This window comes from Myotis myotis, unplaced genomic scaffold, assembly GCF_014108235.1.
Source record: "Myotis myotis isolate mMyoMyo1 unplaced genomic scaffold, mMyoMyo1.p scaffold_m19_p_9, whole genome shotgun sequence".
NCBI lineage: Eukaryota > Metazoa > Chordata > Mammalia > Chiroptera > Vespertilionidae > Myotis > Myotis myotis.
The window spans coordinates 83373984-83396028 of record NW_023416401.1 but is presented as its reverse complement, the minus strand read 5'-3'; the positions used below and the strand labels follow the sequence as shown (position 1 = coordinate 83396028).

The window sequence follows — 22045 nt, the reverse complement described above, 5'->3', positions numbered from 1 at the left end:
GCATGTTATGAGAAGAGTAATAGTAACAGCTCCCTGTGATTGAGTCCGTCTGTGGGCGGGCCCTTCGCCTGCCACTCTCCCCAGGTTGTCCTCTCTAACCCAGCACCCGTGGGAGGCAGACGGCAGAGAAGTCAGGGCATTCACCTGGGATCATACCCAACATTGTCCAGTTTTTCTACCTTCCTGGGCCTCAATGTCTGTCTCTGCAAAATGAGGTAGTGACAGTCCCTTCCTCCTGGAGTTAACTGCAGAAATGAACAACGTGAGCTCAGTGCATAGGGAGTGCTCATTGAATGTCTGCTGTTCTATTATGGTCTGTCCGGTGTTATCATAGCTCAGGCCATACAGGGTTTATTCGACACACACTGCCCTCACCGTTGGCCTTGGGTGGGCAGTTGTGGGGGGCTGCAGGCTGTGGTGGTTACAGGCACAGACTCTGAGGTCAGACGGCCTAGTTCAAATCCATGATCTGAATTTAGTAGCTTTGGCATCCCGGGTAAGTCGCTTCACCTCTCTGAGCCAGTATTTCCTCTTTTGTAAAATACAGATGATTTACTTCTCTTGAGAGATGAAGGGATTAAATGAGATCATAGAGCTTGGCACATTGTAGATGCTCATTAAATGTTAGCTTCTATTATTATCATTACATTTAGTTGATGGAAGGGCAAAAGGTAATATTTTAGCTCATGGAACTGAGAGACATTGAAAAACCATCATAAGTAATAATAAACTATGTGCCAGGCCTTGTCCTAAGCATTTTATATATATTAACGGATCTGATTCCTCATGACAGTCCTACAAGGTAACCACTGCTCTCCCAATTTCACTAATGAGTGACTGAGCACAGAGAGGCTAAGTAACTTAGTGAAGATCACACAGCTGGTTAATGGCAGTGTTGGATTTGGCCTTAGCCAGCCTGGCTCCAGAGTCTGTACCATAACTGTTAGCTGTTCTGCTCTGAAAAAACTTAGAACCAGGTTAATTTGGCTGAAGACCTTCTTCTAGCTTCTCTGAGCCGCTGACTTGGGCCATTTGGTGGTGGAAGCAAGCACTGACTTCTGCAGTGGGTCTCTGGGGTTGAGAGGATGCAGTTCGTGAAAGTCTAACTAAAGAATCCTGGATGCATGTGGTTCCTGGACTGGCGCCAGCAGACCCCGGGAGTGTCTGAGACACCCCCCTCCGCCTCTCCCCCTAGGAGTGGTGGGCTTCCCTGGTGGGACGTCTGGCTCCTGGTGGCTGTGACAGACAGGGGGCTCGCCTTGTGTCTGCAGGGACCTGATTCTGCTCTTTTGACCCCAAGAACTCGCCTCCCAGCCCAGGGCTGCCTTCTGCAGGGGGAATCCCTGTTGCTCAACTTCTTTTTTCCAAAACGCATCCCTGTTCCCATCTCCATGGACAGCTTGGCCGGCGAAGGCGCTGCGGGGCGGGGTGGAGTGGAACAGCCGAACTTTTCCAAGGAAGGGGAACCCCAGCTGGTTCTCACATTAAGGAAAGGTGACAGCCTCCTGGGCTAATCTTAGCCCCCACGTTGGGTCATCGGCACCACCGGCTCCAGCGTTCTTTTTATAGCCGCGGCTGAAATGGAATTGGTGGTTTCCACTCCAGCACGATGACAAATTGGAGAGCGGTGGAAAGACAGAAGGAGAGGGGCAGCATGGGGTTCCTTAAGTTGGAAGAGCTTGGTGTTTTGGAAAAAGGCCTCTTATTTATAGCAGCACGATTAGTATTATGATTAATATTTTATTACTAATTTTAATTATTTTCAGGGCTTCTCAGAGCCTGGCCCTCACCCATCACCTCCGATTTCAGCTTTTTCGACCTCCTCCTTGCTTACTTGGCTGCCGCGGCGCTGGCTTCATTCTGTCCCCACACAGCCCAAGCTCGTTTCTGCCTCAGAACCTTTGTTTTCGCTCGCTCTTCTTAGAATGCCCTGCCATCATTTCTTTATGAAGCTCGCCCTCCTCTTCCTTCAAGCCTCCGCCCCTCCTTGCCCATCTGCTCTGAAGCCGGTCACCCTCCCCTCCCACCTGTCAGCTCCTGTCCCATTGTCCTGCTCTGTTTTCTCGGTGGCACTTAGCTCTACTGAAACGACCTTGTCTATTCGTTCACTCATTTGTTATCTGGTCTCCCTTGCTAGACTCTTAGTTCCTTGAGGGCAGGGACTTGGTGTTTGCAACTGTGTCTGCAGCATAATCCCCGGCACACAGTAGGTGCTCACACATATTGCTGAGTGAATGTGTCACTTCTTTTCACTGTCACACCAGCCCTGAGAGGTGGGTGGCATTATCCCCATTTTACAGATGACGTAACTGAGGCTCGTAGAGGTCAGGTCACGGGGCCCCAGCTCAGCCCACAGCTGGAGACAGAGCTGGAATCCTAAGCAACATTTATCTCCAACCCCCTGAGCAATCTCTCTAATCACATCCCAGAGGACAAGAGAAACCAGACAGAACCACCAGGTATTCCCCATTTACCATTCTCACTGCTGGCTAAAAAGCCTTTCTATATTCTCTGAAATTTAAAAAACATGTGACCTTTCGGGGGAAGTTCACGCCAGGAGTCCAGGCTGTCCCTGACTTCAGCAGGTCACCCTGGCCCCCGGCCACCCAGGCCCCAGGCGGAGTCGGGGGTCCCAGCAAAACATTGCAAAACAGGAAAAAATCTAGGGACACAAAAATAAAAGTGATGTGGCAGCGGAAACGGGGTTGCCATGGCTTTGGGTGACTCCCCGCGCCTGGGTGGGATCCAATGTTTTGGAAGCTTCCTCCACATGACACAGAGTTTTGGAATTTTTCAGCTGGTAAATCTTCCTTAATTCGGGCCCCCTGCCCCCGCCAAGTAGCTCCCTGGCTCTCTCTCCTGCGGGGGTGTAGGTTGGAAACGTGCCTGCTTCGGCTTACTCAGCTTTGAAACTTAAATTGTTTGAAGAGAACTTGTGTTTTGTTTTGCTGGACGCCGTTCTTGGAACAGGCGGATGGCGGAGGCTCCCATCACCTGTTGAGAGGGCAAGTTGATTTTTTAGCGAGGAGGCGTGGGTGGTGGAATCCCTCGTTCCCACTGAGTCATCGCATCCTAAGATGAGTCATTTTATTACTTGGAGGTTCCCAAAGGTTGTATTTTGAGCTTCGTTTAATAAATAGAAATGCGTTTGCTTAAAATAAATTTCTTTTTTTGCTAGATTAAGGATTTTTCCACGAATTAGTGTCCTGGAAAAATTGGAACCACCTTAGAGAAGGCGGCACCCCCTCCTTCCACCTGTGCGGCTCTGTGGGCTCGCCCCAGCCGCGTTTTCTGAAACAATAGACTCGGGATTGGGTTTCCCTCTGGGAAAGGTCCGACCCAGGCTGGGCCGGGGCATGACTAAGGCTCGCAGACCTTTGCCCTGGGTGACTCACGTCTACAGCGTCATTGCTCCCCCCTCTCCCCCCACTGGAGCCCACCACTTACAGCTGGCTGGGCTGCGCAGCTCTCCTCCGCAGGCAGCGGCCAGATCACTGCTGAAGCCCCACGGGGGACAGAGAAAACGGTCTCATTTTCAGAGAGCTGAAAATCTGCCCAAACTCCAGTCCATTGCATGTGAGAACAGACTTCTGAGTGAGAGAGTCCTGCAGTTCATTCTGTTTGGATGCCTTTGAAAGAGGACACGGGGAAATGAGCCCCCCTGGGTCCCAGCCTTTCCACTGGCCATTGTGTCATTTGCAGTTAGCAGGTTGGAATCCCCCACCCCCATCCCCCCAACAAATCATAATATCCATGAATCGTTTCACACCCTTTTCTATTACTGGTTCTATATTTCTGAGACTGTATATTTAAGGTGTAAGCAAGCTGGACTTGGGCTCAGCGGCTGGCGTGGCTTGAAGCCTGGATCAGCCTCCTGTTATGCGCTTTGGGACTCAGGTTCCCCATCTCTAAAATGGGGTTGGTAGTATTCTAGGGATAAAAGAAGATCAGGGACCTGAAGGTGTCGAGCACATAGTAGGTGCTCAAAAAATGTCAGTGGACTCTCCACACATCCCCTGGGAGCCCAGTTCCCTTGACACAGTATCAGGAAGGTGGGGTCCTGCTGGTTTCCTGTCTGGGAGAAGAGCTCTTCTGGGCACAGGTGAGTTCCTTCTCACCGTCACCCGAGCTGTGGGGCTCCGGCCGTCCTCGCCGGAGCTGGAGGGAGCTTGACCGACGTCCTGCTCCCTGCCCCTACTTTAGAGACAGGGGAAACGGGCTCACGGAGTGAGGTTGACCCACTTCCTGGAGCTGACAGAGCTGGTCAGTGGAGGACTGGGCTCCCAGAGGGACTGGCTGTGCGAAGAGGGAGTAGGTCATCTCTAGATGACAGCTCATCACCCAGAGGAGCAGCATGAAAGATGAGCTGACATCCAGCCTCTATGTAACATGACCGAGCGATGAGGCCCTTGTAGCTCTGCTCTGCTCGCTCAGCCCCAGGGCTTCCATCGTCATTCCCCAGATAGTTACTGGACGCCTACTGTGTGCAGGTGCTGTGCCAGGCCCTGGGGATGCGTGATGGATGAGTCCCCTGTCCGCGGGAGGTGGACAGTCGCAAACTGGTTTGTAATAGGTCACTTGGAGGTGGGGAAGGTGCTGTGAAGACAGTGAAACCGGGTCGTAGGGGGAAAACAGGACATGCAGTTACATTAAAATCTCAGACGAACAGTGAGTTCCGCTAGTATGAGTATGTCCCGTGCAACGACACAGCTTGGCATACACCCGCAGTAGAAAAGTATGCGTTGTATTCTGAAATCCAGTACTGGATGTCTTGTGTTTTTGTTTGTTAAATGTGACAACTCTGTAGAGAGTGTTCAGGGGCTTCCCTGAGGAGGTGGCGTTGAACAGAGACTTCAAGGCGGGGAAGAGGGAGTTGGTGGACTGTAGGAAGAATGTCACAGGCAGAAGGAACCACCCAGTGCCTAAGCCCCAAGGAGGGGGTGAGCTTGGAGCATTTTCGGAACCGAAAGCAGGCCAAGGTGGCTGGTGGGTGTGAGGTCGCTGGAGGATCGGATCATGCCGGGGCCTAGGGGCATGGCGAGGAGCTTGGATTTTATTCCAAAAGCCATAAGCAGGGAAGTGGCGTGATCTAATTTATACTTTAAAGATTGTTCTTGTAATCTAGATAAGGAATGGACTTGCGGGGCGGGGGGGGGGGGGCGGTCAGGGGAAGACAAGTGGAAGCTGGGAGGTGAGTGAGCAGCCCCTGCAGTTGTCCCAACCCCCCATCTGCTCGGCTCATTAAGCCCGTGTGTCCAGGGAGTACACGCTTTTCTGCTCGTGAGCAATGTAACGCAGACCAAAATGTCTCCCACTGCCGTCACTTAGCCAGTTTTTAAAAGCCAGGACTGGGACGCATCACGCACGGTCTCCTAACCCAAGCTGACGTGTTGATCTCCTCCCTTTTGCCTGGAGCCAATGGCATGCTTGCGGCCCAAGTGAGAACCGATCTGCTTTCCTCCTCCTGAAGGGCCCCTTGTTCATCCTGTGAGCGCCCGCGTGGGCCCCCTGCTCATCGGGCCAATCGTGAGCCTCCAGACCCCACGCCAACCCGCTGCTCCTGACCCTCCGCTCGACCTGGGGCTCCAGAGCCGTCTGCAAAGAGAAGTCACGAAACCGGCTGACATGTAGGGGCCCTGGGCCCACACGCGAGGCCTGTTTATCTGCACGCAGCCGAGTGGCATCGAAGGCTAGGATGCTAATTGAGCCAGGCGTGCCACCCACCCCACTCTCTTCCTTGCAGACTTGCTAAGTCTTCTCTAGGCCCAGCCTCTTTGCCCAAAGAAGTTGGCTCTTTCCTCTTCCCCTCTGAGTAAGACTTGGAAGGACGTTTTCGTTTTCACGCTGGCTGCCAGTCCCTCTTAATTTAGGCCGGGGGAAGTTTGCCCGAACATCTGCTCGAGAGACCGAAGCCGTTTATTTCATCTCTGCCCAGAGCAGTAGATGCATACTTGATCTCCTCAGGCCTCTCTGTTCTGGGCCGGTTTCCGCGGAGGCTCAGACCTGGGTATGGGGCGGGAGGCGGGTTCATACAGAAAACTCGGGCTGAGTTGCGTTGGTTGCATGTGATTCCTTGTCGGCATCCACATTCCAGGCTCTTTCCTCTAAGTCAGTTCCCAAATGGATCCTTCAATGAGGGCTCAGTGATTTCTCTTTGTGGGGGCATCCTGAGATCAGTTTGTTTATTCTGACAGTGTTTATTGAGCACCTATTACGTGCCAGCCACATAGTGCTGGGGGTAAAGCAAAGAGCGAGAGGGGTGCATGGTCCTGCTCTCAGGGACCTTAGAGAGAGAGAGAGAGAGAGAGAGAGAGAGAGAGAGAGAGAGAGAAACCCAGCAGTCAGGTAAAATGATGCCAGAGAGTGAGTGGCACAGAAAATGACAGGATGGGGGACAGGTCAGGGGGTCCTCCCTGAGCTGAACCTAAAGGATGGGAAGGAACTGGTCCTGGCGAGGGCTGGAGAAGAGCAGGCGTGGTTGGTGGAGGGGCAGAGAAGGCTAGTGTGGCTGGAGCTGAGTCAGGGAGGGAGGCTGAGGCGGGAGACAGGGATCCCTTCTCAGTCAAGGTGAGGAACTTTGAGCCATGTCTCTTTTGCATTCCGGTGGACATGGGGCCTGCCTTTTTGTCCAGGGACTTTGAACTCAGGCATGCATGTGTGGCTGGTATTGTGGCCCCAGCAGCCCGCATAAGGCCTGCTGCGCAGTAGGAGCTTAATGAGTGCTGGTGGCCCAGGCCCGGCCTCCGTCTAAGATCGTGGCCCCAGAGAGGTGCTGGGAAAGAGGCAAGTCAACTGGCAGTTGCAACATATCCTATATAATAAAAGGGTAATATGCAAATTGACCCTAACAGCAGAACGACTGGGAATGACTGGTCACTATGACACACACTGACCACCAGGGGTCTGCCAGACCCCTGGTGGTCAGTGCGCTCCCACAGGGGGAGCTCTGCTCAGCCGCAAGCCAGGCTGATGGCTGCCAGCACAGCGGTGGTGGCGGGAGCCTCTCCCGCCTCCTCAGCAGCGCTAAGGATGTTTGACTGCAGCTTAGGCCTACCCCCACTGGAAAGTGGACATCCCCCAAGGGCTCCCAGGCTGCCAGAGGGATGTTTGATTGCCAGCTTAGGCCCGATCCCCCGGGGATCACGCCTAAGCCAGCAGGTGGACATCCCCTGAGGGGTCCCAGACTGCGAGAGGGCACAGGCAGCGCTAAGGGACCCCCCTGAGTGCACAAATTTTTGTGCACTGAGCCTCTAGTTGTTTTCATAAGAGAAAAGCTTTATTTGAAAAAGCACCGGAAAAATGCACACAAATGGAAACCACCCATAGCGCTGCCATGTTGCTTGAATCCTGTGAAGGAAGACGTGAGGGTCTCGCCTCATCCATCCAGTCCCGGCCACAGAGGTGTAACCGTATGTGTCGCTTAGACACAGGTTCCCTGAGTTGAAGCAGACATATTTGCAGACTCACAGAGTTGCATAGCGCTGCACACACTGCTCTGCAGCACTTACACATGCTGCCTTTTAATATAACAGCAACACATTTCCAGGTCAGAAAACACGACCTTCCTTATTCTGAGTGCTGCCCGGTATACCTTTACCTCATATACCTGCTATTTCATACCCAGTATGGTTGGCCCGTAATTACTTTGGCCTGCCCCCCTCAGTGAATACTTTCTATGGCCGTTTTACTCATTTGCAGTGAGAGATGTCATGCCATGAAATGAACAAGAACCTGTGAGACCCACCAGAGCACTGGGTCACATGGCCAGTCAGTTCTTTCTCCCTAGAGGCGGACCCACGTGATACACCACATTCTAAAACAACAGTGAGACGAGACCAGCACTCACTGTGGGCTGGGCACTTTGCTCAGCATTTTACATATAATTTCTACTTGAATTCTTGCCAAACTCTTGGAAGTCAGTAAATTAACTTTATTATTTGTCTCTGAGGAAACAGAAGCACAGAGAGGTTAAGCTACCCCTCAAAGCCCACACAGCTAAATGGAGAGAACAGGACTTGAACCCAGACTGCAAAAAAGATGAAAAAGACAGTATTTCAATAATCTGTTGCCACTGGTCACAATAATAATGTTTGCCTTGTCGACTCAACGTTTATTTTCTGCTGGGTGTCTGTTATCTTGGGATGACTCCTAGGAGGTATAGGTACTATGATTGTCTCCATATTTTGGATTAGAGGCAAAGAGAGATGAAGTGTCTTAGCCAAACTTACACGGTTAATTGGGGGCAAAACAAGGGATTTGAAGCAGGTCTGTCTGCTCCAGGGTTGGTGACGAACAGAGAGGAAGTCCATTCTGGCACAGAACATGCCCAGGGAGGCGCAGGGAGGCACAGGGAGGCGCAGGGAGGCGCAGGGAGGCGCAGAGAGGACCAGGGCTACAGCAGGTGGGCGCTGAAGGCCCGTGAGAACATGGACCTAACAGGCATTTCCTCCAACCCCACTGTTGTCTTCTGACCTGATGCCAGGAGCTCTGGGAGTGGCCCACTGCATAGGGCATCCTGAGGAAGAGCTGCCTGGCAGGCCCTGTTTGCCCTGGCTGGAGCCCAGCGAGGGGCAGTGGAAGGGAGGGGTTCTGAGTGGGTGGCTATGTAGGGGTGCCCTTCTGCAGGCCAGGCTGGGGTCCTTGGTTTGGGGGGCTGTGCAGCAGGATGGGACTATGTCCAAGGCAGAGGGGTTCTGATGTCCTGCAATCATGAGAATAACATCAGACACATCCTTAGCGAGGGAACCTGCAGGAGCCTGGGCAGTCTTCTAAGCAAGGCTGCGGGCGGTGGCACCTTAAAGGCCCACTGAGGCAGGTGCACGGCTGTGGAGGTCAGGGCGGGGTGTCACGGTAAAGTGGGCATCACACACTATCAGAAGAGGATGCCATGGTAAGTTCCCTGTGCGTGCCCAGAATGACCAGATTGTCGGAATTTTTTTTTTCCAAGAACAAAATCTGCATTTTTCAGTGAAGTCTCATTTTGAAATGGCAGCAGCTAATTAAAAAAAACCTCTAAGCCACTTTACAGGCTGCAAAACAAGCCAGGCCTCTGGGGGTGAGGCCAGTTGGTTTTTTAAAAATTGTGGTAGCCCGACCAGCATGGCTCAGTGGTTGAGCCTCAGCCTATGAACCACGAGGTCACAGTTTAATTCCTGGTCAGGACACATACCCAGGTTGTGGGCTCGAAGCAGCTGATCAATGATTCTCTCTCATCATTGATGTTTCTCTCTCTCTCTCTCCCTCTCCCTTCCTCTCTGAAATCAATTAAAATGTTGTTTTTTTAAAAAAATTGTGGTAAAATACACATAATACACTATTGATCATTTTAACCATTGATAAGTGTATAGTTCAGGGGTATTAAGTATATTCACAACGTTGTGTAATCATCACCACTGTCTATGTTCAGAACATATTCATTGTGTGAAACAGAAGCTCTGCACCCATTGAACAGGAACTCTCCCCCTGCCCCCTGCCAAGTCCCAGGTAGCCTGTATTCTTTCTGTGTCTGTGTATTGGTCCGTTTTGCGCACCTCATGTAAGTGGGACCGTGCATATCTGGCCTTTTGTGTCTGGCTTATTTCACTGAGCATAATGTTTCAAGGTCTATCGGTGTGGTAGCCCGTGTCATAATTTCCTTCCCTTTTAAGGCTGAATAATATTCCATTGTACGGTCGACCACATCCTGTTTAACCATCCATCTGCCGATGGGCACCTGGCCCTTGGCACCCAGTGGGCCTCTGCTTTCTTGGAAGGTGCTCTCCTGCCCTGGCCACCGCTTACATGGTGACTCTGACTTCGGTGATTTTCATTGTCGTCGTGTCGGCAAATAGCTGAGTGCTGGGGCACGCAAAGAGGTAGACAACCTCTGAGGATGTTCCGGACAATGGGGAGACAGTGAGAGTGGTGGTGGGGTACCCAGGGTGCTCTTGAGCCCTGCGGGGACAAACGTGGTCTAACCTGAGACCACAGCTGGGTCTTCAAGGATGAGCCACTGAGATGCCTCCCACCTTTATTAACTTGGCAGAGGAGTCTGAAGCCACGTAAGGGTGGTGGGATAAGGAGTGCTGGCTCTAAAGCCAGGCTGCCTGGGCTCCAATGGGGCTTCTCTACCCACTACCTGTGTGTTCTGGGGCCAGTGCCTTGACCTCTCTGTGCCTGAGTATCCTCACCTGTCAGATGGTGGTGATGAGCGGACCTGTGGCCTAGGGTTGTCATGTGGATTCACCAAGTCTGTACCTGCGAGGTGCTTTGAGTGATGTCACATGTGGCAAGCGCTGGTAGGCAACAGCTGTTATTTTGGGGGGAGGGGGGAGAATGGCGCCCGAAGAGGCTAGGACAGAGGCAGGCGCCAGGTTGGGTGGGGCCCTCATGGCCACTGGGGGAGCTTGGATGGTATCTGAAGGCACTGGGAAGGGCTTGAGGAGACGTGCATGCACCTTCGTGATGGCCGTGACCCCAGAAAGATCCTGCCTATGTGGGCCCTCCCTCCAGCTTCCCAGGAAGCCGCTCATTGTCTTTCTGCTCAATGGCCTGGAGCATCTCTCCCTGAAAGCATCTCCTTCATTACTGGATGTGCCCGTAGCTCCTTAGGACGGTGACAGCTGTCCACTGCATGCCTTGGGATGGCCCTCTTCCTTTTCAGGCCTTCCTTTCCCCATCCGATGGTGCTGGGCTGGTCATTTCTAAGGGAACCCTCAAGCAGCGGTGCACTAGAATCTATGACTGTTGGTGGGTGGAGTTTATTTACACACGCCCACCAGACAAGGAGGGAAGGGTGACATTTAGGGAGAGGGGCTCCCTCCCATTTCTCTCGGGTCCGTAGACTCGGCATATTCCAAATGCTTATTAGTTTGTAGAATTTGTTTCCCATTCTCATAAACCCATTTAATAATCTTCAGAGCCAGTGTTCCACAAAACACCCTGGAAACACTGGTGGAAATGATTTGTTTGAACCAAAAGCTGCCCAACGGCCAATGTAGGTGGTCAGTAAAAGAAATCTATTATTTGCAAATGCAGAGTTTTGTTTGGCCTGGCTTCTTGGCCCCAAAGTGGGGAGCTAGTGCTGTGCTTCAGGGAAGGCGTTTACTATTGAGCAAAACCGCTCATCAGCTGCTGCAGTGAGCCGTGTGGGATCCAGGCTGACTGTTGACTGAACGGTGGAGGGTGGGATCCTATGTTTCCATTCTCTCCGGTGACTCATAAGCCAGGACATCTTAGGACAGACGGTGTGAGCCACCTGTGTTCTCAGACAACCAGGAAGGGTTGTCTGGGACAGCCAGTGGTCTGCAGGGGGCATCTTGGACTTAGTCTTTGGTGGAACAAAGCATAGAGTAAAGTATAATGTGTAACAATACTACTTTTATTTTGAAAGAATAAAAGATATACATGCATTCAGATGTGGAGAAATAGATAATGGTGAGGGGATAGGCAGTTTTCCCCCCTTATTTTTTTATTGCCACCCAGTTTTCTTTCTTTTTTTAACATATTTTTTATTGATTTCAGAGAGAGTAAGGGAGAGGGAGAGAGAGAAACATCAGTGATGATAGAGAATTATTGATTGGCTGCCTACTGCACATCCCCTACTGGGGATCAAGCCTGCAACCAGGGCATGCGCCCTTGATTGGAATCGAACCTGGGACCCTTCAGTCTGCAGGCTGACGCTCTATCCACTGAGCCAAACCGGCTAGGCTGTCGCCCAGTTTTCTATTGTCACCCTGGGTTTTCTTTGCAAAAAGAAAAATACATATAAGACAAGAAAAATACATATGTGTACATCTGTACATCCGTTCACAAACACACGTACGCCGTACTGAAATGATATCATACAAAAACCGAGATAAAGAGGCTTGGGTGAGTTTTTGCCTTTGGTTTCTAATAGTTCCTTCAGAGTCTGTCATCCTTGGATTTTTCCAGATGGGCAGCAGATCTGGGAGATGGAGGCCACCGTGGATAAAGACAAGAGCCAGCCTGTAAGCACCGGGCGAGAGGACCGAATGCCCTGACCGTGTCCTGCCCACCTCCCTCGGGTCCACTTTCCTCCCTTTTCCTTTCCTGCACCAAAGTCCCAGGGCTTTGGACCTAACCGCCACGCAGTAGGTATTGAATTGACGAGTTAACTAAACGTTCCATGAGTACCAGGCCGCTGATTTGTAACGGTGACATCTTACTATTCTTCGATAGAGTAAGTGGCAGTTCTTTCTTTGCCGAGGCTGACAAGTCAAATTCCCCTTAAATAGCATTTCACCTGTAAACGTATGGCACGTGTCATGACTCCAGGGAGATGGGCTGGCTCCACGCACTTGGGGCCTTGGATGGGAATTTGGATGTTGCCGCCGTGAAGTTAATGACAACCCCTTCCTTCCAGAACATGCTTTTTGTGGAGATCCCCGAGTACCGGAACAAGCACGTCCGCACGTCGGTGAAGGTGAACTTCTACGTCATCAACGGGAAGAGAAAACGAAGTCAGCCTCAGCACTTTACCTACCACCCAGGTGGGAGCCTCCCCTGCGGGGAGGCAGCGTGAGGTGTGGGTGAGGACCCTGGTGTCTGCTGCCAGCTGGGGGGCCTCGGGCTGGTGGTGCAACCAGCCCGGTTTCCTCACCTAGCAAACGGCGCCTTCCTTAGAGAGTTACAGGAGTCAGGTGCACAGGAAGTGCTCAGCACAGCAAACTGGCAACAGCGATGTGAGCTGTTGGTGTTGTTAGTACATATTTCCCTTTGGGAGGGCAGGATGGGAGAGGCCTGTGAGGGCTTGCTCAGCACAAGGTTGAAAAGCTGGCGACTCCTGTCCCTGCCGTAGATTTGATCATGATAGGGGTAGAGGTGACTGTGCCCTAAAACCTATGGAATCTCTCGTTGACCCCACTGTGGGTGCTAATCCTGTGGCCAGGTGGAGTTCCTGGGTGGATAACCAGTCCAGGAGGTCTCATTCCCACAAAGTCGTCCCAGGAGGGGTGACAAGTGCCATTGTTCATTCATTCGTCCAGAAAATATCTGAGGGCAGGTACTGTTCTGAGCTTGACACACAGCAGTGAACACACAGATAAAAAGCCTTGCCCTCGAGGAGCTGATGCCCTAACAGAGGGGACTCAGATGGAAGTGATATTGATATTATTGACACATCAGTTAGGAGGGGCCTGCAGAAACAGGCTCAAAGCTTCCCAAAGCTTGAGACAGGCCCCCTAGGCACCTTCCCAGAATGGGAAACCTATCATCTAGACCAGCGGTCGCCAACCTTTCAGACCTCATGGACCACCAGTGTCCGTGGACCACTGGTTGGAGACCACTGATCTAGACTGTCACCCAGGGTGTAATTTCTGTCCTGTGACAGTTTCCCAGGGAGGCTCTGGGTTGCTGGAAGCATGAACCCGAGGGCTGGTGCTGAGGGCTTGGCCTTGGACGGGGGCGGGGGGCTTTGGCGAGGTGCGTCCACGGGTTTGTGGGGCCCCAGCCCAGGACTGGCGTGACATGCCGTGAGTGGCGATGTCCTAATGGGACCTAGGATGGTGGAGATGGTCCCTGGGAGGGCTGTAGACTGCATCACCACCATCCTGCTCACGTAGAGGTTTCCAGTTATGTTTTATGAGTTCTCACCTCTCATGTGTGGAGGTGAGGCCGCCCTGGGCCTGGTTGGCGCACACCTGTCTGAGCGTGGTCCCAGTGAGAACTTGGTCCCCAGGCGGGCCAGGATTGAGATGGTGGCCTTTGAATGGCATCTTGAGGAATGGTTTCTGTGGTTGGTGTCAGAGCTGTTTGCTTTAAGGGCTGAACCCCCTTGCCTCCTCCAACCCCCAACATGGGGGAGGGGGCCCCACTTTGATTACTGTCCTGTCACCAGTTCATTTTCTCCAGTGCTAAGAAAGCTGATTCCTCAGCTCTGGGGCTGATGTCGGAGAAGGACACATTCTGGTGATGCTTCTAGATGGGGAGAGAGGGACAGTAACCACAGCACCACTATCAGCAGCAGCAATAACAATAATGATAGTAACAACAGCAGGCATGGAGCACTTACTGTATTCCAGTCCCTGTGCTGAGTACGTTGCACACACAGCTCATTTAATCCTCTCAGTAACCCCACCAGGTAAGTGCCTGTGGCTGCCAAGTAACAGATGGGGAAACTGAGGCCCAAGCCAGCAGGTCTCATTCCCCCAAAACACTGTTGAGCTAAGGAGGCCGACAGTCACTGTTTGGTCATTTCTTGTTCAGAAAATATCTGAGTGTCAGTTAAGTTCCAGGTAGTGTCTTAGGTGCTAGGGACCCAGCATTGAACAAAACAGACAACTCTCCTCTCCACCCGCCACCCGCCCCCCCTAAAAAATCTCCTTTTGAGGAGCTGACCATGCAGTGGGGGTGTTCAGATAAATAAGCACATCTATAGGATATGTCAGTATTCTGATGAGTGATGAGTATTATGAAGGACAGCAAGAAGGGAAGGGGCGGGAACTGGTAGGCAGAGGGAGGAGGGGCAGCATTCTTTTAAACCAAACATTCTCCTTTGAGCTCTGCTCCTGGGGAAAAAGGCTGCAGACATCCCAGGATGAGCCCCCTGCTATTCACAGACCACCTTTCCACCACTGGAAAGACCTGTGGTTCCAAATCATCGCCCGGGGTTAGTTTTCTGACCTAAGACGGTTGTACAGGGAGCCTCTTGCCTGAGGCTAACAAATGTCAGAGCCCAACTATTTCACCCACTCATTCAGACTCCCAAGGCCATGTGCCCGACCTCTGTCCACTGATCCTCTGTGCACACCTGCGGCTTACTAAGAATGGTGCACCCCGTGTGCTTTTCTCACAGTCCCAGCCATCAAGACAGAGCCCACGGATGAATATGACCCCACCTTGATCTGCAGTCCCGCCCACGGGGGCCTGGGGAGCCAGCCTTACTACCCACAGCACCCCAGGGTGGCCGAGTCCCCCTCCTGCCTCGTGGCCACCATGGCTCCCTGCCAGCAATTCCGCTCGGGGCTCTCGTCCCCCGATGCCCGCTACCAGCAGCAGAACCCAGCGGCTGTCCTGTACCAACGGAGCAAGAGCCTGAGCCCCAGCCTGCTGGGCTACCAGCAGCCAGCCCTCATGGCCACACCCCTGTCCCTCGATGCCCACCGCTCTGTGCTGGTGCATGCCGGCTCCCAGGGCCAAAGCCCGGCCCTGCTGCACTCCTCTCCCGCCAACCAGCAGGCCTCGCCGGTGATCCACTACTCACCTACCAACCAGCAGCTGCGCTGCGGGAGCAACCAGGAGTTCCAGCACATCATGTACTGCGAGAATTTCGCACCCGGCACAGCCAGGCCCGGCCCACCCCCCGTCAGTCAAGGTCAGAGGCTGAGCCCGGGGTCCTACCCCACGGTCATTCAGCAGCAGAATGCCACAAGCCAAAGAGCCGCCAAAAACGGACCCCCGGTCAGTGACCAAAAGGAAGTATTACCTGCAGGAGTGACAATTAAACAGGAACAGAACTTGGATCAGACCTACTTGGATGACGGTAAGATGCTCGTTTTCCTTATTGCCCCTGAGGACGGTGCCCGAGCGTCCCCCAGTTCACCTATGGCCTGAGTATCTTCCTTTACCCCTGGGGCCTGGTGTCCCTTCTGAAACTTAAGGGATTGGATAAGATGGCCCTTATGCCTCACCTAAGCCTCTGCATGAATCATTTCCAGCAGGACTTTCGGGGGGGGGGGTGTTAGGGGTTTTAGATCCCCCCCCCACCCCCAACCATCCTACGAGAAAGAGCAAATGTTCTGGCTGCAGGAGTATCCCGGGGCCATGAACTGGGCCAGTTTAACTGCTTCCACTCACTTTCCATTTGCCAAATTTAGACCAAGGGTAGGAAACAGAAAGGAAGGAAAGCTAACCTCTTATTCCTGTAGAGGAAAAAACCCCGCTTTATAACCCTCTTTTGTGTATTTGGGGGGGGGGGCAGAGAAAAGAAAGGAGAAGTTCACTGACAAGTGGCCTTCAAGAGGAGGGAGCATGAATGGGGGGCTTGCGGGCAGGCCGCGGGCATCTGTGCCCCGTGCTGGTGGAACAGAGAAGCGCATTGATGGGAGGGGAGCAGTGCGCTTCCGTTGTGGTCGGGCCAAGGACAAGTGCAGAGGCGGCTTTGTATGAGCCTGTAGGTGCCCGAGCACATTGGCGGGGGCCCAGCTGGAGAGGATCAAGTTGGAGTGGCTGTGTACGTGACACGGTCTGTGACACTCACCGGGGACCAGCCAGGTGCCCCTGAAGGACGGAGAGGGCGGGGCAGGCAGAGCAGCCTTCCCCTGGGGACCCCAGAAACGGGAAAACGGGTGGTTTGGGTTTCTTAATGGGAGAAGGAAAACCAGCCTCACACTTTAGAGATAGTAGCATCTGATACACCCAAGACCTCAATTATTTAGGAAAATTGACTCTCAGAAATCAAGCTGAGGAGTAGGAAGTAAGGCAGGAAGTTCTAAGTGGCCGCGGGAGTTATTGTAGAGACCAGGCACAAAATATCAGACGCGTGAGTGCAGGAATTTTTGGGTGCTTACGAGAGACTGACTTTTACTTTATGCAAAGTTTTGGTGATCTGGGTTATCTGGGGTGGTTTCCATGTCTTCTCTCTAGTAAAACTACCCATCAAAAACTCCCCCCAGATGCTTCAAGCAAAGAGCTCTAGGGCCACTTAGAATGTGTAGGGCCGGTCTGCACCACGTGCTGACCTCCAGGTCTTGCTGCATTAATCATTGATCCGTCTAATCCGGAATAATCAAGCACAGGTTGAGTTAGGGGCACTGGGCTCGGTTTTGAAGGGCAGATCCACGTGCGATGCATTCTCGAACAGTGCACACCCAAGATGGCTACGATAAACTCCTGGTTCATCTAATTTCAAAGGCGATGCTCATGTAGAAAGTGCAGATGATACAAACGCCCATGGCGAGCGGATAAGGGAAATGCGGCTGTAACCAGACCTCTCCCCACGTGCAGGTCGGGGGGGTTGGGGGGAATGTATCAGGGCTGAGGCGCTTTATAAATAAATGAGTGCCTGAACAGGGCGGGTAACTTTCCCCAGCTGACTCTGTCCGGCGTTGGCTCAGTGTCCGGACCGAGACATGTGCCGGCCCCTCCCACCCTGTCTGTCACCCCACATCACAGACAAAAAGTGAGCGGCTTGGGCAGGAGCAGGAGTGAGTCCGTCTGTCCCTGGCTCTCCGTGACCCACCGATATCCACGGGGCCTGAGGTGGTCAGAAGTCACCTTTGCGCGTCCGTTAGAGCCTCAGACCTCAGCGGAGCTCCCCGTTTTCCCAGAAGCCTATGCTGTAGAGAAAGCGGCTGAGAAGGGACGCCTCCTCGGGCCTCCCAGGGGTCTTCATGGACACAGGCAGGTTCAGGGTCACGGTGAGAGGGGGCTCTGGCAGGCCGGCGGCACGGTCCGCCCAAGCACGTCTCGGAGAGCTGAGTGTGGTGAAATCGCTTCCCCTGATGGAGCCTTTGCCTGAGCGCGTTCTGCACAGCCCGGCTCCGGGGGGTTGGAGGAGGCATCCTCTGACGCGAGGGCTCCACAGCTCTTTTATTTTTAGTTTGAATTTTATAATTTAGTGACAGTTGACATTGGATATTGTTTTGTGTGAGGTTCAGGTGTACAGCATAGTGGTCAGACAGTCCTGCGCTTTTCATAGTGATCTCCCCAATATTTCAAGTACCCCCAGGCACCATACACAATTATTACAGTACTAGAGGCCCGGCACACGAAAATTCACGCAAGGGTAGGCCTTTGCATCCCCGGCCCTGGCTGCAGCCCCGGCCCCGCCCCCCACCTTGGCCTGGGGCTACCCACATACCCTGCCACACACCCCTGGTTCTCCAGAGCCCCCCGATCGATCACCCCGCCTGCTGATGGCCTGGGCCTCCCTCTTTGGGGCAATCATGGAGCCTCCCCCCTATCAATCCACCCACCAATTGATGGCCTGGGCCTCCCTCTGCAGGGCGATCACGAGGTGATGGTGGCTCCCGACCAATCACATCGCACCCACCTTGGCTGGTCTGGCTCCAGTGCGTGTCATAGCATGGTCATCCGGATGGTCGTTCTGTTGTTCGGCCATTCGGTCAATTTGCATGTTACACTTTTATTGTTATAGATTGCTGACTGTATTCCCTATGCTGTACTTTAAAAGCTAAAAAACTCTTCCAAACCAAGTTTTAAAAAAACTCATACTGCGGGACTTGTCAGAGCCTTTACTGCGCTAGTGGACGTTATAAATCTCTGAAGTACGGGGACGTGGCACTTTCCAGATGGTCGACCACAGAGAAGAGAGCATAGGACTCCAGGAGTCCTGCTCCCAGCATGCCAGACCCCGTGTGGATGGAGTCCTGGCGTTGTGCCCCACGCAGGCCTGGGGCAGCCCCTCCCCCCACATCTGGGAGAAAGGACCTGAAGGAACGTCAGAGTTTAACGCCCAGAATTGCCCAGCCCATATGCCATATGCAGGCTTCTCAGTTCTAGGGCTTCACATCCTCCAAAGGGCAGCAGTGTGGCTGCTGGTTAGATGTTCAGTGCTTGACCAGCATTGTCCCCAAGGCTCTGTCCACGCAGGACCCTCCATGGGGGAGGGAGGGTTCCCATGTGGCTGGTTGTACCCAGTGGTAAGCCCTAACTGCACCACCCTGTAGCCACCAGGCAGAGGTAGGTGCAGTCTTGCCTCCTAATTGCTGGACCATCAGATCCCTCTCACAGGCCTGGCAGCCGCGGAACATTCTCAGATCCCACTGCTGGCTGTGTGGGAGGGGACTCAGACTGCTCAGTTTGTTGTTTTGTGTTTATTGCTTACAGGTGAACTGAAATTCCTGGCTCATTTCTCTAGTCTGGTTGGGAGACAGCTAGGTTTTCCAGGTCCCTTTCTGTCCTTGTCATTGGTTGCTCCAAAGGGATCGTCCCCCAAAATATGTACCTGGCTGCACCAGCTCCCGCACAACGCGCTTCCAGCTTGTTGGTAGTTCTCAGGGGCCGTTGCCTCAGGGTTTTGGCAGAATAGACTCTCCTTGGAAACTTGGTGAGAGCTGGGATTCATGTTTCGAGGGTCCAGGGATGGTTCCACAGATGGTAAAGGAAGAGGTCACCAGCGGAGGGGGCCAAATGAAAACTGGTAATGTAGACGTTGACCACGCCCCTGGCTGCGAGCCCAGGAAGCCCGGAGTTTGGTTATCTTTTCCTGGCCCTTTGCTCACGGTCCAGAGTCTGGGCCGGGTGTCCACCTGGCTGCCCTGTGTCCGTCTGCTTTTCATCTCTCTCTCCTCTCCCCGACTGCATTCCTGTGCACAGACGCTGTCTGTCTGGGCTCCGCTTTTTCTTGGAACTCCAAAATGCCACTTCTACTTTCTGCACTCCCAGGGCTGGAGGCGTTTTCAAGAACTAGTAAAATAAGTGATATTCCAGGGTAGCGTGGGTGCTCTCTCCCTCTCTCCTCTGCTCCTCTGCCCACTCCAACTCAGGCACCTTTGCTTGGTTCTGGAATGTGTGTTCCGTGCACACACTCGCTCTCTTCCCTGCTCTCATTCCTTCTGGAAGGAGTGCCTTCTTCTCAATGTAGCCGCTGGTTGCACCGGGGGAACACGAACAGCTCCTAGCCGTCACAGGATCCTGTGAATAGCTTCTTTCCTCAGCCCCTTCCTCCCTCCATCTCCTCCCTGTCCTTAGCCCCACCTCCTACCCCCTGCATCTCCCCCACACATATTTAGCCACTGGCTGCCTTCTCTGTGCCCTGCACTGTTCTGGAACTCAGGGATGCAATGGTGAACAAGTCAAGGGAAATTCTCGCTCTCACGGGGTATTTTTTTTTTGTTTTTGGTAGAGCATGTAAGGTGGTAACGAAGCATATTTCAGATGGCGATAGAAGTCGTGAGGGAAATTACGCAAGGCTAGCAGCTAGAGTGTGGCTGGATAGGGTGGTGCTGGCCCCTCAGTCCAAGTGCACAGCAAGGCCACTCTGAGGAGGTGTGCTTGGGGAAGATCGACGGAAGGGTGTTTTAGGGAGAGGGAACAGCCGCGGGGGAGGCTAGGAGGTCAGTGGAGTGTGCTAGCGTTGGCGGGTTTTGGGCTGCAGCCCCGTGTGATTTGATTTACCCTTTGTAAAGATCGCTCTGGCTGCATTTGGAAAATGGTCTCTAGGGAGGCAAGACTTGGGAAAGAAGGGATTTATTTCATTCTAAACTAAGCCAGGTGGGCAGCTTGAGTCCTGCCCGGGACTGTGCTGGAGGGCGGTGCATTCTACAAGGGGCAGTGCACCCTTTCACTAGCGTGGCCATTCCAGATGTCACTGCAGTTGCCACCGTGGGTCCACCCACAGGGAGTTCTTGCCACTGCTGTCACCCAGAACTAAGGGCAGCTGTGCCATTGACTGCCCAGGTGCCCCAATGGAGCAGGTAGGAGGGTTTGTGCTGTGCAGGGCCCTGGGGGACAGGGACCCAGTGGGACTCCTGCTGGTGCTGCTGGTGCCACACCCTCTAAAGAAGCAGGGTTCTCAGGCTATCGGGCCATCTCACCACAGGCTCTGGAGTAGCGAGCTCACACCAGAAGCCTCGAGACAGACACGGACAAGGGGATAGGGGTGAGGCCTGGGACTCAAAGGACACCCTCAGTTCCTTCCTGGAAATGTCTTGGGGAGAAGGATGTGGTCTCAGTGACAGCCTGAGCCTCTGCCAGTGACGTGTAAGCATGGCAGAGGGAGTGTGTGTGTGTGTGTGTGTGTGTGTGTGTTTATATGTGTAGGAAGAGCAAATACCTGTCTGTATTTTTTTTTTAAAAATCTTCTCAATTCCTTAAATGAACTTCTTAAAAATTAGTCACTGAACTACATTGAGCAAATTTGAATATTTTCTCTATATTTAAATATTAAAATATATGCATATTCAGAAGTCAATAGGATACTCTGAATTTCACCAGGTGGGCGACCACATAATTACCCCCTGGACCACACATGACGTAGAATTTTGTTAGCACCAAGAAGTCCCCCCTGCCCTTAGATCCCCTTTGCCCCCCTCACAGACGAGGCCACATCCTGCCTGCTCACCCCCGAGAGTCTCTTTGCCTTCGTGCACACACAGAGGTCATGCAGGAAGCTCCTCCGTCCACCACGAGCTGTGTGACCCGGCGATATTGTCAGGCGTCATTGAGGTTCATCCATTTCATTGTCGTGGATGATTCCATTGAGGGAACACCCTACAATCTCCACATTCATTCCTGTTAATGGACAATTGGGTTGTTTCCAGTTTTATGAATAAAACTTCTGTGAGTACCGTGAACTCTTCCTTTGGTGCCCACACGGAAGGCCGGGCGTCATTGTGCTGGTGTGTGTACCCACGGCAGTGCCTGGGAGTTGGGCCACGTGGTTTTAAGTGTAGTCCATTTTATATCTTCTGACCGTGGGACCTGCCCTCATGTCTGAGGAACGTGCCTCGTTACAGGGATCCGGGCAGCAGACTCGGGGGGCAGCAGACTCGGGGGGCAGCAAGCTGTTTGGGTACGAGTTGCTCTAACCCTTGCTTGGGCCACCTACCTAACCTCCCTGGGCCCCTGTCTTCTCACCCATGAAAACTGTACCTCCTGCTCAGATACTCAAACTGCCAAAGGTGCATTCAGGTCTGAACTTGGAGTTGCCAGCCAAGGACATAAGGATCCTCAAAGATGTTCCACGGTTAATACCATGATGACCTTAAGAGCCCTACTTCTCTTCACGTTTCTCGTGGCACCTTCTCTGGACTTGACCTTTATTTTGGCCATTTAAAGACTTTGGGCTTTTAAAATTATTATTATTATTTTAATCCTCACCCAAGGATATGCTTAGCGAGAGGAAGAGGGAGGGAGGGAGGGAGGGAGGGAGGGAGGAACATTGCTGCCTTCCATATGTGCCCTGACCGGGGGTTGAACTGGCAATCCTCCAGTGCACAGGATGACGCTCAACCAGCTGAGCACTCTGGCCAGGCGAGACTGAGCGCTCTTATCGGACAGGACACTCTGTGAAAAGTAAGTAGGGAAGCGCCCCAGAGAAGGGCTGCTCTGGGGCTCCCAGAGCTGGCTTTCAGGCAGCGAA

The 22045-nt window shown here is 53.0% G+C and overlaps 1 protein-coding gene across 5 annotated transcripts in view; it reads left to right on the top strand.

Annotated features, from left to right (window-relative positions):
- Nucleotides 1–22045, top strand: part of NFATC2 (nuclear factor of activated T cells 2) — a 149340-nt gene that overhangs the window by 95392 nt on the left and 31903 nt on the right. For all 5 annotated transcript variants that reach the window (XM_036322458.1, XM_036322457.1, XM_036322454.1 and 2 more), the window contains exons 7-9: nt 11914–11969; nt 12365–12491; nt 14795–15481. In XM_036322458.1, the coding sequence (XP_036178351.1) occupies nt 11914–11969; nt 12365–12491; nt 14795–15481 (870 nt within the window). The remainder of the gene's footprint in view (nt 1–11913; nt 11970–12364; nt 12492–14794; nt 15482–22045) is intronic.